We start from the raw sequence: 16929 nt of genomic DNA on the forward strand, positions 1-16929 counted from the left end.
TAAGCAAGAAAGTACTCTCTTGAAGACTCATTGATCATAATTAAGGACCAGAACAGAGAGTGATTTCTCTATGACTGTAGATTCTTTTATGTGAAAAACTCAAATCTGGTTAGAATTCAAGGTGAGTTACCAAATTGTACTCAATATTCAGAAGATGTTCTATTTACTGTTACAAGATCTACATGTTGTAGTTGTCTTACTCTTGGGTCAGACTAGGGTACTTCTAATTTCAAAGTAGATTTAATTGGTTTCTTCTTAAGAGCTTATCTTGGAGACTAACTAGGAATTTATTACCTAAAGAGCAAGGAGCTTTCTCATGGGTATAGATTGTATTATTCTTCTGGATGACCCATAACTTTTTTTTCTCCCCAAGACACCTCTGCTCACGAGCTTTCATTGGAGTGCAGACATGGCCTCTGGAGATGCTGAGATGGCTGTTTTTGGGGAGGCGGCTCCTTACCTCCGAAAGTCGGAAAAGGAGAGAATTGCCGCCCAGAACAAACCTTTTGATGCCAAGTCATCTGTCTTTGTGGCTCATCCCAAAGAATCCTTTGTGAAAGGGACAATCACAAGCAGGGAATCGGGTAAAGTCACTGTCAAGACTGAAGCAGGCGAGGTGAGTCAAAAACAAGACTGAAGGACAACATTTGATCCCTACTGTGAGCTTTTAGGTGATACATGTGGATCTGTTATTTCCTTGACAGACCCTGACTGTGAAGGAAGATCAAGTCTTCGCCATGAACCCTCCCAAGTACGATAAAATCGAGGACATGGCCATGATGACCCACCTCCACGAACCCGCTGTGCTGTACAACCTCAAAGAGCGTTACGCAGCCTGGATGATCTACGTAAGTGGCAGCAGCAGCTTCCTTTGGGCAGCGGCAGGAAGTGCTGGGCCAGGCTCAGGGGAAGCCAACGTGCTGTGTCCCTTCCTTGCAGACCTACTCGGGTCTCTTCTGCGTCACCGTCAACCCCTACAAGTGGCTGCCGGTGTACAACCCGGAGGTGGTGTTGGCCTACCGAGGCAAGAAGCGCCAGGAGGCCCCTCCACACATCTTCTCCATCTCTGACAATGCCTATCAGTCAATGCTGACTGGTGAGTGCTTGATTTCCTTTGAGCTGCTCTTGAAATTGTCTGTCTGTAGAGGGAAATGTAGGGTATTCTCTGGAAATATGGTGCCACACGTAAACAAAATTGCGTGCGTGAAATTAATGGAAGATTAATGCACTTAACTCTTAATGGTCTGTGTGAGCTGAGTGTCTGTGCTCCCATTAGAAACACTAAAGGCCTGGACATAATCTAGAGGGAATAAGTTCACTGGAAAGAAACCACCTATTTTGTTGTGTAGACCTTATGCCTATAATGGAATCTTACATATATGGATAGATTCACGTATCTTAATCATTAATTAGTTTTAGAGATAGATAGAGAGTACAAGATACAGTTAAATGACACATACCCTATAAACAATGTGCATAATGTCAAATGAAATATTTAAGCATCAGTGCTAACAAATGAAACAGAGATCTCTACCTTAAACAGGTACATAAACCTCACTTGAGGCACTTATTATGCAAATGGCTTTCATTATGTAGATGATGGCCATGTGATCTAAATTGCATGCAGCCTTTAACGATCTCTGGAAGTCTTACACCAGTCTGTAGCTGCAACTATAAATCAATTGCACTGTATAGTGAAAAGTGAATTTCATAAAACAACATCAAGGAAGAAATAAAGCTTTTAACATTTAAATTGAGCAACTTCAAAAAATTCCTTTCTGCTTTTTCCTCTTCCTTTTACCTCTTTTTTCTCTTCCTTTTACCTCTTTTTTCTCTTCCTTATATAGGCACTGAAATAAAAGGTGTGCAGGATTTTAGAACTTCTCCTTTTCTTTTCTTAGACACTGGTAAATGCAGTCAGAGTAGAAAAATAGAAAATGAATGTTGTCAACGTATAATCTCAAGAATGCATAATTTCTGTATATATAGGGATTAAAAAAATAGAGGTGGAAAAGGGTGAGGGATGGTGCTCAGATGTTTCTATAATTATTGATTCCTCCAGATTTCCAGGAGATTATTCAAGAAACTTTTAGCTTCAGAAGAATTTACATACAAAAAAATTACAACCTCAGTATTTTTTATTACCTGTACTTGCCTATTAAGAGAGAAATAAGTAGCTTGATGAAAAGACAATGTCAGGAAAGGCATAAGACTACTGAAGTTTCTCTGAAGTGATTCCTTTATGGAACCAGTTGCTAATAGCTGAAGTACTGCTGGGACCATCAAAAGTACCCACTAGAATTCCCTGGGCACTTTTTGCTGTTTTCTGTTCCTGGATCCTCTGAAAGCTTCAGCTCTTCTTTTTCTCCTAGTACTCGAATTCTTTGTTACTCATAAGCAGTAGGAAAAGGTTTCTTATCTCTGTTCTTTTTCTCCTAGTTCTTGAATTCTTTGTTATTCATATGCACTAGGAAAAGGTTTCTTATCTCTGTCTTTTCACAGATCGGGAGAACCAGTCCATCCTGATCACGTACGTACAGCCCCTGCGCGGGTCCCTGCGGGGCTGCCCGGTGCCAGGGGACCTCCTGCCTGACCACGCACCCTCTGCTTCTCTCTTGGCTCTGACAGCGGAGAATCCGGTGCCGGGAAGACTGTGAACACAAAGCGTGTCATCCAGTACTTTGCAACAATTGCAGCCAGTGGGGACAAGAAGAAGGAGGAACATGCACCAGGCAAAATGCAGGTAAATTAGTAGACACATGTTGGGGTCAATGCTTTCCTTTGTTCCTGACATGATTTTTGGCAAAGGATAACTAGCAATAATTGTCTCTCTGCAGGGAACGCTTGAGGATCAAATCATCAGTGCCAACCCACTGCTGGAGGCCTTTGGAAACGCCAAGACCGTGAGGAACGACAACTCCTCACGCTTTGTAAGTCATTACTTGGGACAACTGTCAACACCAATTTGAATATCCCTGCTGTCTGGATTAGTAAAAGAGGTCTTGATTTACTTTCCTGCTGCTTTCAGGGTAAATTCATCAGAATCCACTTTGGTGCCACAGGCAAGCTGGCTTCTGCTGATATTGAAACTTGTAAGACACCCTTCTGGCCTGATCCCCCTTCCCTCCAGCCTTCCCCACTTCTTGTGCTTGACTCTGTCCTACCATCCTTGCCAGATCTGCTGGAGAAGTCCAGAGTCACTTTCCAGCTCAAGGCGGAAAGAAGCTACCACATCTTCTATCAGATCATGTCCAACAAGAAGCCGGAGCTAATTGGTAGGAAGGAGCACTAACTTTTTTTGAAGGAAGATCACTGAGCAATAGTTCATTGTGTTATCTGAAAACTAAAGTAAGCTTGTTTTTCTCCTTCTGTTGCTTTCAGACATGCTCCTCATTACCACCAACCCTTATGATTTCCACTTTGTGAGTCAAGGTGAGATCACTGTCCCCAGCATTGATGATCAGGAGGAGCTGATGGCCACAGATGTGAGTAACTTTACCAAATGATCATCTGGTGGATTTGAGCCCTGGTATATATACATTTATGTTTCTGTTGCCAGAGTGCCATTGACATCCTGGGCTTCACTCCAGATGAGAAAACAGCCATCTACAAGCTGACAGGGGCTGTCATGCACTATGGGAACCTGAAGTTCAAGCAGAAGCAGCGTGAGGAGCAGGCAGAGCCTGATGGCACCGAAGGTACCAGCAGAGTCAGCAAACTTTCCAAAAGAGGTCTTTATTACATAAGGACTCAGGCAGATTTCAGGCTTTAAATGTATAAACTAAGAGTAAGAGTAGTTGTTCCATGACTAGATAACAGTTGAGGCTTTTATCTCATTTAATGATACCTGTGTTTTTCCTTTGTGACTACTTCATAGATAAGAGCTCCAGTGTACACTGACAGGAAGCCAGGAAACTTGCATGTCAATTGCTATAATATTGCTGATCATACTTAAGTTGAAATACACCTTGCAACCTCTGCTGTAGTATGGAGTAGTGAATGGTTCAGCCCTAACAGGACAGAAGGCTGAGCTGCTCTTCACCCTCACCTGTTGGAGGGAATTCTGACGTGAAATGTGTACTTCATTAACCTCTGTCACAGCAGGAAGGACAGTCCACACCTCCATCTTTCTGAGTGATAAATCCTCCTGCTATATGACCAGAAAGTGTGAAGTTCCATACTGAAGCCTGAAAAAGGATAAAGGCAATGAGCTCTCTTGAAGAACGTTTGCAGAAACTGATGTTCAGAAAGAGTTATGTACTCTGAGTCCTGAACACAAGAGAGAAATTAGCTTTGTGGCTTTGACAGATACTGTTGTGCAGCCCTGTGGAGAACACTTTAGGGACCGTCTGTCAAGTACCAAATTTTAGGAATTTTTGAATATCTACTTTTCTGTCTTTTCTGGCATTTAGTTGCTGACAAGGCTGCCTACCTGATGGGTCTGAACTCAGCAGACCTGCTCAAGGCCCTCTGCTACCCCCGAGTCAAGGTGGGGAATGAATACGTGACCAAGGGCCAGACTGTGCAGCAGGTAGAAAAAATATGGTAATGTGGAGCATGCTGTGGATGTTCCCATTTATTCTCCTCTGCTGTGTATAGTAACCTCCAAAGCTTTCTCTATGCTTTAGGTGAACAATTCAGTGGGTGCCCTGGCAAAGGCTGTCTATGAGAAGATGTTCCTGTGGATGGTTATTCGCATCAACCAGCAGCTGGATACAAAGCAGCCCAGGCAGTACTTCATTGGTGTCCTGGACATTGCTGGCTTTGAGATCTTTGATGTAAGGAGCACAGTTTTCCTAGCACTTTTGTAGAACAACGATTAAGAATTTTGAGATGTGTTTAATAGAAATGTGTATCTCCCTACACTTATTTGTAGGGCTTTTGGAATCATGTTTCTAATCCTGACAAAATGATAGAATAGAAAACTAATCTTCTATTTGCTCTAAATTAGAAACCTCTCTTTTCTAAGTACAAAGCCTATCCTAGAGAGATAGTAAAGGAAAACTACACAGGAAGGGGACTTGTATTTAAAGTATAAGCCATGGTGAATTAGGATTGCACAAGAAAACACCTTGGTATTATCACTGACCTGTGAAAGCGTTCTATGTCTTTTTATGCAGTTCAACAGCTTTGAGCAGCTGTGCATCAACTTCACCAATGAGAAACTGCAACAGTTCTTCAACCACCACATGTTCGTGCTGGAGCAGGAGGAGTACAAGAAGGAGGGAATTGAATGGACATTCATTGACTTTGGCATGGACCTGGCTGCCTGCATTGAGCTCATTGAGAAGGTATCCTTCCTGTTCATGTCTATTATATATTAGGTCTTCCATACTTGCCAAGAGAAACAATTAAGAAGCATGTGAGAAAATTTTGGTTTCTTCAAATACATACCCTGTGAAAGTGGCAAGAGGGTAGAAGTGTTTTTGAAGGTCATATTCAGATATCAGAACTTTTGGTGAGAGAATTCATTGCCAGATTACAAAATGAAGTGAAAAATGTGGTCATGTTTTCTAAGTACTTATCAGTAAACAGTCCTTATCAGTTAACAGGTTTTATGGAGAGGACAGTATTTTATATCGTGATATCTACAATAATTTCATCAGCAAAGACATTTCCATAATTTTGGAATGAAGCAGCAACACTGAAAAAAGTTGAGCTTTAGTTGATTTTCTCTGACTTAAAGTCAGTGTGGGAACAGCTTCCTTTTCTGACTCCAGCAACTTTCCTGCCAAGAGGTGTGTCTGTTCTAATCTGTTTCTCACTCTCGTCTGTGATAATCTCTCCCAGCCCATGGGCATCTTCTCCATCCTGGAAGAGGAGTGCATGTTCCCCAAGGCAACTGACACCTCTTTCAAGAACAAGCTCTATGACCAGCACCTGGGCAAGTCCAGTAACTTCCAGAAGCCCAAGCCTGCCAAAGGCAAGACTGAAGCCCACTTCTCCCTGGTGCACTATGCTGGCACAGTGGACTACAACATCTCTGGCTGGCTGGAGAAGAACAAGGACCCTCTGAATGAAACTGTCATTGGGCTGTACCAGAAATCATCTGTGAAGACCCTGGCTTTACTCTTTGCCAACTATGGTGGAGCAGATGCAGGTCAGCTTTGTGGAAATTGTATTTTCAATGTGGGACAGTTGTCACAGAATTAAAGCCATAAACACTAAACATTTAAAGTTGTTTCATGCTAATTTTAAAACTTTTTGTTTTTCTTGATGCAATTCACAGAGGCTGGTGGTGGCAAGAAGGGAGGCAAGAAGAAGGGTTCTTCCTTCCAGACTGTCTCAGCTCTTTTCCGGGTACAGTACTGCATCTGTTATTTCTGAAATTTGATGACAAGGGGTCAGCTAATATTAAATTTGAAAGAGCTATTTTAAGTGACAGTAAAGGGAGTAAATTTCTTTGGAAGTTCCACATCAGGTTTTCCAGGGTCAATTTTAACATTGCAAATACGTCCAAAAACGAGCAGTCTTCAAAATCATGGAAATCGAATAATTTATGGTAGTTTTCTTTCCTATTTTTTTTATTAGCAGATATCATTCAGATCTTCATATTTTTATATATTTGGGTCATACTAGAATGGTAATATTAATATTCCTGCATTTCTGTTGAGGAGTTGAAAATAATTTCCAAGGAGATAGTTAGCTCATTGGACTAAATCTCCATTTTTAAAAACTTAAGTAGATTGACTTCTGAAGGCAGAATATGAAAAATCTAAGTCATTTGCTCTTTGTGAACGACTGAAGTTATATATAAGTTTTCACTGAGCCAATAGCAGCATAGGATTTCAGTCTAAAAATGTGTCTTCAGTGTCTTCAAATAGAAGAAATTTTTGGGTTTTGTGGCTTTATCTAAGTGCTCCAAAACACAGCTTGAGAAGTTCTAAAATCATTACCTAGGCTTGGTGCATAAAACACTGGATACAGGAAACTCACACTGCTAATTGGTTCCTCTAGGAGAATCTGAACAAGCTGATGACCAATCTGCGGAGCACTCACCCCCATTTTGTGCGCTGCATCATCCCCAATGAGACTAAAACACCTGGTAAGATGCTCAAGCAGAAAGATCCTTGCTCTGATACATCCATTCCCCTCTGCACTGCAACCTGTGCCATTCATTTGTGCTCTGCACTGCCAGGTGCCATGGAGCACGAGCTGGTGCTGCATCAGCTGCGCTGTAACGGCGTGCTGGAAGGGATCAGGATTTGCAGGAAAGGGTTCCCCAGCAGAGTCCTCTATGCTGACTTCAAACAGAGGTGAGAGCTATGAAATGAAGACGTAAGTCAGGTGTCCTCACCAACTGCTGTCCATCACACAACTGAGCTTTGCCAGGGTCTTTGAGTACGGAGGAATGAAATACCAACTTCCTCTGCCTGATTCTGCTGCAAACATTGCTCTTGGTTTCAGTAAACAGAATAATTTCATGACTTGACATTGTCTTCATTCCTATTTCCTCTAATTCCACAGATACAAGGTGCTTAATGCCAGCGCCATCCCCGAGGGACAGTTCATCGATAGCAAGAAGGCTTCTGAGAAGCTCCTTGGCTCAATCGATGTGGACCACACCCAGTACAAATTTGGACACACCAAGGTACAAACTTCTCCATTCACTGAGTCCCTGGGCTTTGCTCTACCTGACAATGATGTGCTGCAACATTCCCTCTCCCAAGGTGTTCTTCAAAGCTGGGCTGCTGGGACTCTTGGAAGAGATGAGGGATGAGAAGCTGGCACAGCTCATCACCCGCACCCAGGCCAGGTGCAGGGGCTTCCTGATGAGAGTGGAGTACCAGAGAATGGTGGAGAGGAGGTAGACTTCTCTTCAAATTAGGTTCACTGTACTTGGCTTATTACTGTGTCATCATGGTATAAATACTGAATATTAATTTGACTTATCTTTCAGGGAGTCCATCTTCTGCATCCAGTACAACATCCGTGCATTCATGAATGTCAAACACTGGCCATGGATGAAGCTGTTCTTCAAGATCAAGCCCTTGCTGAAGAGTGCAGAGTCTGAGAAGGAAATGGCCAACATGAAACAAGAGTTTGAGAAAACCAAGGAAGAGCTTGCAAAGTCTGAGGCAAAGCGGAAGGAGCTGGAGGAGAAAATGGTGAAACTTGTGCAGGAGAAAAATGACCTGCAGCTCCAAGTACAGGCTGTGAGTTTATCACCTTTAATTTATCACTCAGAAAATGAGTTTATACATTCAGACTGTCCTTTATGAACAGAAGATCAGACTAGAGAAGAACAAAAGTCATACATTTAGGGAATTATCCATCATATGTGTGTGAAGGTGAGGAAACAAATTCTGGCAGTGATGTGGTGAGCACTCTGACAGCCATTGCAAAGAAACAGGGAGTTTCAAGTGCAAGTCAGTGCTCTTGCCTTGAGAAGAAGGAGGCAGATGTAGGTCCTCAACAGGATGTAGAACAATGAATTAATTTTGCAGCATAAATGCAAACTACACTTGAAAGTGGTACTTGTGAATGCAGATCCAGGAAAAGCCATCCACTCTTTGCTTGTTAACTAGCAGTTAAGATTCTTCTGATGCTGAAGTTGAAGGTCAAGTTCAGCTGCTACTCAGTGATAAAGAGGCAGACCAGAGAAACTTCAAAACATTAGAAGCCATAAAATTTGTCTCCCCACCAGGAAGCAGATAGCTTGGCTGATGCTGAGGAAAGGTGTGACCAGCTCATCAAAACCAAAATCCAGCTGGAAGCCAAAGTCAAGGAGGTGACTGAAAGGGCTGAGGATGAAGAGGAAATTAATGCTGAGCTGACAGCCAAGAAGAGGAAACTGGAGGATGAATGTTCAGAGCTGAAGAAAGATATTGATGACCTTGAGCTAACACTGGCCAAGGTGGAGAAGGAAAAACACGCCACCGAAAACAAGGTATGAGGTAGAACCTGTCACTCGCACTCCAGAAAAGACCTGTCTTCTTATAAAGTTTTAAGCACCATTTTCTATCTGTGCTTGCTCCTTTCTTCTCAAAGGTGAAAAACCTGACGGAGGAGATGGCAGCCCTGGATGAGACTATTGTGAAGCTGACAAAAGAGAAGAAAGCCCTCCAAGAGGCCCATCAGCAAACCCTGGATGACCTGCAGGCAGAAGAAGACAAAGTCAATACACTGACCAAGGCCAAGACCAAGCTGGAGCAGCAAGTGGACGATGTAAGCACACAGAATGTAGAGCAGGAACAGCACAGGTATGGAGTCTGACCTGGCTGGGAGAGCACTGATGGTCTTGTTGTGTTTAGCTGGAAGGGTCCCTGGAGCAAGAGAAGAAACTGCGCGTGGACCTGGAGAGAGCTAAGAGGAAACTGGAAGGAGACCTGAAGCTGGCCCAGGACAGCATCATGGATTTGGAGAATGATAAGCAGCAGCTGGACGAGAAACTGAAGAAGTAAGTGTGGCTGTGGGACACCTGAGTGCTGGGCTGGAGCACTTGTGTTTTTTCTTTGAGCTCTAACACGGTTCACTTTGCCCAAAGGAAAGACTTCGAAATCAGCCAGATGCAGAGCAACATTGAGGATGAACAAGCCCTGGGTGTTCAACTTCAGAAGAAGATCAAGGAGCTGCAGGCAAGTCTCTGTTCCTTCCCCTCCCTTGCTGAGGCTCAGCTCAGGCAGGAGGAGGGCATGGGTGTGAAGGGTCCCTGCTGTTCTCCAGGCCCGTATTGAGGAGCTGGAGGAGGAGATTGAGGCAGAGCGAACCTCTCGCGCTAAAGCAGAGAAGCATCGGGCTGACCTGTCGAGGGAGCTGGAGGAGATCAGCGAGCGCCTGGAAGAAGCAGGAGGGGCGACAGCAGCTCAGATTGAGATGAACAAGAAGCGCGAGGCAGAATTCCAGAAGATGCGCCGTGACCTGGAAGAGGCCACGCTGCAGCACGAAGCCACGGCTGCCGCCCTGCGCAAGAAGCACGCGGACAGCACCGCTGAGCTGGGGGAGCAGATCGACAACCTGCAACGCGTGAAGCAGAAGCTGGAGAAGGAGAAGAGTGAGCTGAAGATGGAGATTGATGACTTGGCCAGTAACATGGAGTCTGTCTCCAAAGCCAAGGTACACAAATTTCTTATAGGCTTGTTGACCCAGAGGAATACAACACAACTTCTTGCACCTGGCCTTCTCTAGAGGGTGAACGGTTCACTCATCACTTTCCATATGCTGAAACACAGGCAAATCTGGAGAAGATGTGCCGCACACTGGAAGATCAGCTGAGTGAGATTAAGACCAAGGAAGAAGAGCATCAGCGCATGATCAATGACCTCAATCTTCAAAGATCTCGTCTGCAGACAGAGTCAGGTACCACACCCCTATGCCCCTCTGGAATGGAATAACCTGTAACCAATGATAATGCGAAAAAGATTGATGTTTTACTCAAATTGATCTATTCTCTGTAAGCTGATATACTGTGCTTAAAATAAATATTGATTTAGTGTTGATTTTAAATGGTACTCTGTCGGTAAACTTCCTTAGGTGAATATTCCCGCCAGGTGGAAGAAAAAGATGGTTTGATATCTCAGTTATCCAGAAGCAAACAGGCATTCACTCAACAGATTGAGGAACTAAAGAGACATTTAGAGGAAGAAATAAAGGTAAAAGTACTTCCTGTAGGGCATTGATTTTGGATTGGGAATCTGTTTTCTTTAAGGATATTTCCAACTCTCACATAAAATCAGAATATTAGCTGTATTATTTTAATTTTTGAGCTATCAAGAAAGGTGAGAAATTTTTCCTTCTCCCTCTCTGGTGTGGTAAATTGAGAAAGACATCCCCTCCAATGTGGATACTTAGACAGGGAAAAACAATTTTAGGTCTGTAATCAGATTTATGATGATATATAAAAAAGGATTGAGATATATTTAAAAAGAAGCTGCACATCTTAGTCTACTTTTTCACAGTGGCAGCTGAAGCTTTAGAATGTATTTAAAAGGGTTCAATGATTCACAGCTGTATAGGTGTCATTTAGAATTTACCCACCATCTCTCCTGAGAAGGCATTCAAGATTCTCAAAATGTGGAATCAATATGCCATTTTTTCTCGGTCTGACTTTAAATGTCATACTCAAAGATTTTTCAACAACTTTCATCAAGCTATCATTTTACTGTCTCATGGGAAATTCATTGTCCCAACACAACCATCTCCCAAGGCCAAGAACGCCCTGGCCCACGCCCTGCAGTCCGCTCGCCACGACTGTGACTTGCTCCGGGAACAATATGAGGAGGAGCAGGAGGCCAAGGGGGAGCTGCAGCGCGCCCTGTCCAAGGCCAACAGTGAAGTGGCCCAGTGGAGAACCAAATACGAGACGGACGCGATTCAGCGCACGGAGGAGCTCGAGGAGGCCAAGTACGTGGTGATAGGCAGTGAAGAAGAAAAGGCTGAAAATTCAAAGGCGACATTGCAAGAGAAACATCACAATATTATGAGGAATAAGTAATGGTTTTGATTTGGGGAAGAGCAATAGAAAATGTGAAACTTTATCCTAAAAAGTATTTAGTGGTATAATAAAGGCAAAGCCTAAGGACAGCATAAACGTAGCCCTTAGCACTGTGTGACTGCAAACTGCAAAATGATTAGGCACACTATAGTAAAAAGCACAGTGGATCCTCAGTACTAAATGTGAGCTGACCTTATGTCTCACAGAAAGAAGCTGGCACAACGCCTGCAGGATGCAGAGGAACAAGTTGAGGCTGTCAATGCCAAATGTGCCTCCCTGGAAAAGACAAAGCAGAGGCTGCAGAATGAAGTGGAGGACCTGATGATTGACGTGGAGAAATCCAATGCTGCCTGCGCTGCTCTGGATAAGAAGCAGAAGAACTTTGACAAGGTCTTTTGGCCTCCAGCACCAGGACTCCTGGCCAGAGCATTCCCCCATGACTGCCACATCCCTACTCACACCGCGTTTCTCTTCAGATCCTGGCAGAATGGAAGCAGAAGTATGAGGAAACGCAGGCTGAGCTGGAGGCCTCGCAGAAGGAGTCGCGCTCTCTGAGCACGGAGCTGTTCAAGATGAAGAATGCCTATGAGGAGTCCTTGGACCACCTGGAAACAATGAAGCGGGAGAACAAGAACCTGCAGCGTAAGTCCCTGGCCCTCTGCTCCTCACTGGGCTTTCTCACTATCAGCCATTACCACCATTGTTCATGGGTCTGTGCCTGCAGGTCTGCAAAGATGCCTGTCACCTTGGTGGGACAGGGCCCTTGCCATTCTGCTCTGTGCCTGACCATGCCAATGATCCTTGTTTCCACAGAGGAGATTTCTGACCTCACGGAGCAGATTGCTGAGGGAGGAAAGGCAATTCATGAGCTGGAGAAAGTCAAGAAGCAGGTTGAGCAGGAGAAATCTGAAATCCAGGCTGCTCTGGAAGAGGCTGAGGTATGTGGCCATAATCAGTGGTGTCTGCAGTAACTAAATGAGGAAATAGGCCTCAAAAGGCCCTATGTGTTCCCCTGTGTTCTGGCTGGGGAGTGCAGAGAGCTGAGATCTCTGGAAATATTCTGTCACTCCCTAGAATGCAAGGAGAGGGTTTATCAATGCTATCAATGTTTGTGTCCACTTGCCCAGGCCTCCCTGGAACATGAGGAGGGGAAGATCCTGCGCCTGCAGCTTGAGCTCAACCAAGTGAAGTCTGAGATTGACAGGAAGATAGCAGAGAAAGATGAGGAGATTGAACAGCTGAAGAGAAACCACCTCAGAATTGTGGACTCCTTGCAGAGCAGCTTGGATGCTGAGATCAGGAGCAGGAATGAAGCCCTGAGGCTGAAGAAGAAGATGGAGGGAGACCTGAATGAAATGGAGATCCAGCTGAGCCATGCCAACCGTGTGGCTGCAGAGGCACAGAAGAACCTGAGAAACACCCAGGCAGTGCTCAAGGTCTGTTCAGCAAAGCTGCAGAAAGAGAAATGAGATCCCTGACATTTTTGCCATGGAAGCAAACACTGACACCTGGTAATTTCTCTTGTCTCTCTTTTTAGGACACTCAGATCCATCTGGATGATGCTATGAGAACAAAGGATGACCTGAAGGAGCAGGTGGCCATGGTGGAGCGCAGGGCAAACCTGCTGCAGGCTGAAATTGAGGAGCTGCGGGCAGCCCTGGAGCAGACGGAGCGGTCGAGGAAAGTGGCTGAGCAGGAGCTTCTGGATGCTGCTGAACGTGTGCAGCTCCTCCATACGCAGGTCAGGGCAGGGAGCAAACAGCCAAGTTGACAGTGACACCGGGCTGTAACCGACCAGAGCACCAGCAGTACTAGAATGGCCTCTCTACTGCTGTCCACAAGGAAAGGCGTGCTTTGCATCCATCCCCCAAGGCCACACCTGACATTTTGTACACAACCATTGTAACAATACTTCCACAATAAGAGTAGGAAGCTGGAAGGGGAAAGACTTTGCTCAGGCAGAAGGTTTATCATGGCAGGTTGTAGAATCCAACTCTTGCCGTGTCCTTCCCATTGCACAGAACACCAGCTTGATCAACACCAAGAAGAAGCTGGAAACAGACATTGCCCAGATCCAGGGTGAAATGGAGGATACCATCCAGGAAGCCCGAAATGCTGAGGAGAAGGCCAAGAAGGCCATCACAGATGTGAGTTGGACATTCCTGGCATTGCTGATGGAGAATGTCCTGTCCCCCAAATATCTGCAGCCCCAAAATGGCTTTGCCCCTTTGCTCTGATCAGGCAGCCATGATGGCAGAAGAGCTGAAGAAGGAGCAGGACACCAGTGCCCACCTGGAGAGGATGAAGAAGAACCTGGACCAGACGGTGAAGGACCTGCAGCACCGTCTGGATGAGGCCGAGCAGCTGGCACTGAAGGGAGGGAAGAAGCAGATCCAGAAGCTGGAGGCCAGGGTGTGTAGGGCTGGTGTTGTGGGTGAGTGAGGCTGTCCTTGGAGAGACATTGCCAGGGAAGCTGCAGGGATGGGCTTGTCCTTGCAGGTGCGGGAGCTGGAAGGGGAGGTTGATGCTGAGCAGAAGCGCAGCGCTGAAGCCGTGAAGGGTGTGCGCAAGTACGAGCGGAGGGTGAAGGAACTGACCTACCAGGTAAGGCAGGAGGTCTCCTGCTCTGACAGGGTTTGCTCACAGCGAGCCACATTTTGCACACACCATCGCCAAGGGCAATTGTTAATCCTGTGTGATGTAGCACCAAGAATTGACTCTCTTTCCTCTTTGCCAACCACTTTAGTCTGAGGAAGACAGGAAGAATGTCCTCAGGCTGCAGGATCTGGTGGACAAGCTGCAAATGAAAGTGAAATCCTACAAGAGACAGTCTGAGGAGGCTGTAAGTATCCCTCTGAGTGCTTGGCAAGAACCACTTTCCCAGAGGGTAGTCTGGCCATTGAGGAGACAAATATAAGAAAGCTGGAAGATGCCAGTCATCAATAATGGAGTTCTTCAAATTCTCTGAAAGGGTCATAAAACAGACTTGCCAAAGAGTCACCAAGAAGACTAAAGAGGAGGGCAAATGCACATAGCATTTTTTGCATTAGAGCAACAAAGCAACCTGTAAGGGTCTTATGACTGATATCAGTACTACAATGTCTTAAGAAATTTTGAAAATAACTTACTTTTAGAGTTTTGATAGCAGACAGGGAAGGTGTTGGAAGTCCCCTCCCAAACCACTTTGCATTATGATTCTGTAATTGTACAGGGAGCCTTTGCCTGTGTCTAGGCATGCAGCAGTCAGGGATGCCCTGAGGGAAGTCCTGCAGCCCCTGAATTTATGATTGTCTGAGCATGGGTTCTTCACTGTGGAAACAGCCCAGCACAGAGTAGGGCTTCTGGCTTCAGTTAAGGCGATTTATGAGGAGACCTCTTGGAATTGTTGTCTCTCATAAATTCGTAACCTCACCTAAGGTTCTGTAGATGTAGTTCATCCAGTTTGATTCCACAGCTATAAAAATCAGATTTCCAGCTGCCCATTTTGCTTCCTTCCTACATAGCAGAGCAGAATTATGTTCATATCCCATTATGCTCCTTCTACAATGGATCTTCTCTAAAGGCAAGGAAGAGGAGCTCTGTGTGAGGCTGAGGTGTGAGCAGTGGTAGAAATGGGATGGAGATTTGTGCCTTCCCCCTAGGGAAGAGCTGCAGCCCAACAAAGACAAGGTGCAAGAAGTGTGAAACCCCTACCCTGGGCTCCACACCACTGACTCCCTCTCCCCACACAGGAGGAGCTGTCCAATATCAACCTGTCCAAGTTCCGCAAGATCCAGCACGAGCTGGAGGAAGCCGAGGAGCGGGCTGACATTGCAGAGTCACAGGTCAACAAGCTCCGAGCAAAGAGCCGGGAGTTCCACAGGAGGATAGAAGAGGAAGAGTGAGGATGTCATTTGGCAGCAAAGTGACCTGAGGGCTGCACAAAATGTGAACCTCTTGGTCACTTTCCTTCTGCCATGAGTCTTTGTCCCACCCCCCCAGTGTCTAGTGAATAAATACTGTAGATCCCTCTGCATACACCCCATGACCAGTGCTTTCTTTGGGTTTTGTTTTCCTTGGACAATTGCATTGCAGAAGAAGTTTCCTTACTTTTCCCGTCTGGGAGAAGGGAGAAGCTGGTGTCAGAGCTGGATTGAGGATCCGTAACTTAGAGGCCGGCCATTTCTGTGGAGACTCCTGAAAATCCAGCCTGTGCTCTCTCCTGTCTCCAGCAGCTCCTTGTCCAGCTTGTGCCTTTGAGTCCTCCTACTGCTTCTCCCAGTGTCCTATCAGCACAGCTTCTTTCCCGTGGGAGAGGCAAGAGAGGGTGATCCTTTTCCTTTTTCCTTTCCCTACTCTCGTTTGTGATGCTGGCCCTCACAAACCCTAAACAGCAATCTCTGAGTAAGTCATCAGAAGCTGCAGTGCACTGCACTGTGAAGGATGGGCAGTTCCTTGACAGAGACAATTTGAGTCACAGAGAGCATGGTTACAACACACCAACAGTGTCCCTACATTGTGCCATCTCCCTCACCCTAGATTTCCTCAGCTGCTGCCACCAGCTGCTGCCAGTTTCTCTTGAATGGGCAAAAAGCTGAGCCTGCCTGGGGGCTTGTGCTGGAAAGACTCTCAGGACTCTCCCTTAGCACCCAGCTCTCACACACCACATGTCTCCAACACACCACCACATCGACAGAGAGAACACTCAGCTTTGGAGGATTTTCCCAGAAACCTCAAAGGGCATGGGGCTCTGTGTATACACTCAGTCAGAAAGGTTAGTGGTAGCTGAGGGCTATGAAGTTAATTTGGAAATCCTTACTGCAGTATCAGCTCATGAAATTGCCCCCACTGTTGTATCTCTGTCCCCTTCAGAAGCTGTCACCCCACCTGCATGTTGCAGAAGTCCTGGAGAGTTTCTCTGATGACTTGTCGAAAAGCACTGTCTCAAAGGACACCCTTGGCAAATGACCGGCAAGTCAGTGAAGAAGCAACTCTCGCGCTGTGGGTGTGACTGCATCTACTATAGCCTTCTTTAGAGGCTTTTGTAAAGTCAGCTGTTTTTTCCTCCAGTTTCCTGCCTGTTTCACTTGCACACACCCTCTGGCATCTCTCTCACTCTCGTGGGTATGGCTGAGAATAAAGCAGGCAGCCCCAAGCCCCGAGCTCAGAGACAGGTTCACACCGTCAGGCAGGACCTGCCCTAAGCACGGCTGGGCACTGCTGATGGCACTGAGGGCTGGCCCTGCACCCCCAGCAAACTCACAGCTCCCTCTGCCCTCACCTCCTGCGCTCCAAGGCCACACCAAATTGCCCCTCAGCCTTCACAAGAGCCATTGCTAGAGGAGGGGACAAGGCTGCAGGGAGCTTTGGAGGAGGCCCCTACCAGGAGGATCAGCCCCATCACGTGTCTCCTTTCATCCTCAATGTCAAAAGCCCAAAATAGCCCCGCTCTCCCAAGACTCCTGTGTGGGGTCGTGCCTGTTTGTGGGGATGATTTGCTTCCACTAATAGCGCCT

The 16929-nt window shown here is 45.8% G+C and overlaps 1 protein-coding gene across 1 annotated transcript; it reads left to right on the forward strand.

The window, feature by feature from the left end:
* The first annotated feature begins 409 nt into the window (after positions 1-409).
* LOC104687376 (myosin heavy chain, skeletal muscle, adult) lies at positions 410-15437 on the forward strand. The gene is made up of 38 exons (XM_039562330.1): positions 410-616; positions 705-848; positions 940-1096; positions 2503-2530; positions 2629-2743; positions 2838-2930; positions 3029-3092; positions 3177-3275; positions 3382-3485; positions 3560-3698; positions 4413-4531; positions 4629-4778; positions 5121-5291; positions 5791-6100; positions 6230-6300; positions 6958-7045; positions 7139-7256; positions 7468-7591; positions 7671-7807; positions 7901-8156; positions 8648-8890; positions 8992-9168; positions 9255-9400; positions 9488-9578; positions 9667-10056; positions 10173-10299; positions 10474-10592; positions 11147-11343; positions 11641-11824; positions 11911-12076; positions 12248-12372; positions 12562-12870; positions 12972-13175; positions 13456-13581; positions 13676-13846; positions 13934-14038; positions 14181-14276; positions 15166-15437. The coding sequence occupies exons 1-38, from the start codon at positions 410-412 to the stop codon at positions 15316-15318; spliced, it is 5823 nt and encodes a 1940-aa protein (XP_039418264.1). The 3' UTR covers positions 15319-15437.
* The last annotated feature ends 1492 nt before the right edge of the window (positions 15438-16929 follow it).

Source organism: Corvus cornix, chromosome 18 (genome assembly GCF_000738735.6).
Source record: "Corvus cornix cornix isolate S_Up_H32 chromosome 18, ASM73873v5, whole genome shotgun sequence".
NCBI lineage: Eukaryota > Metazoa > Chordata > Aves > Passeriformes > Corvidae > Corvus > Corvus cornix.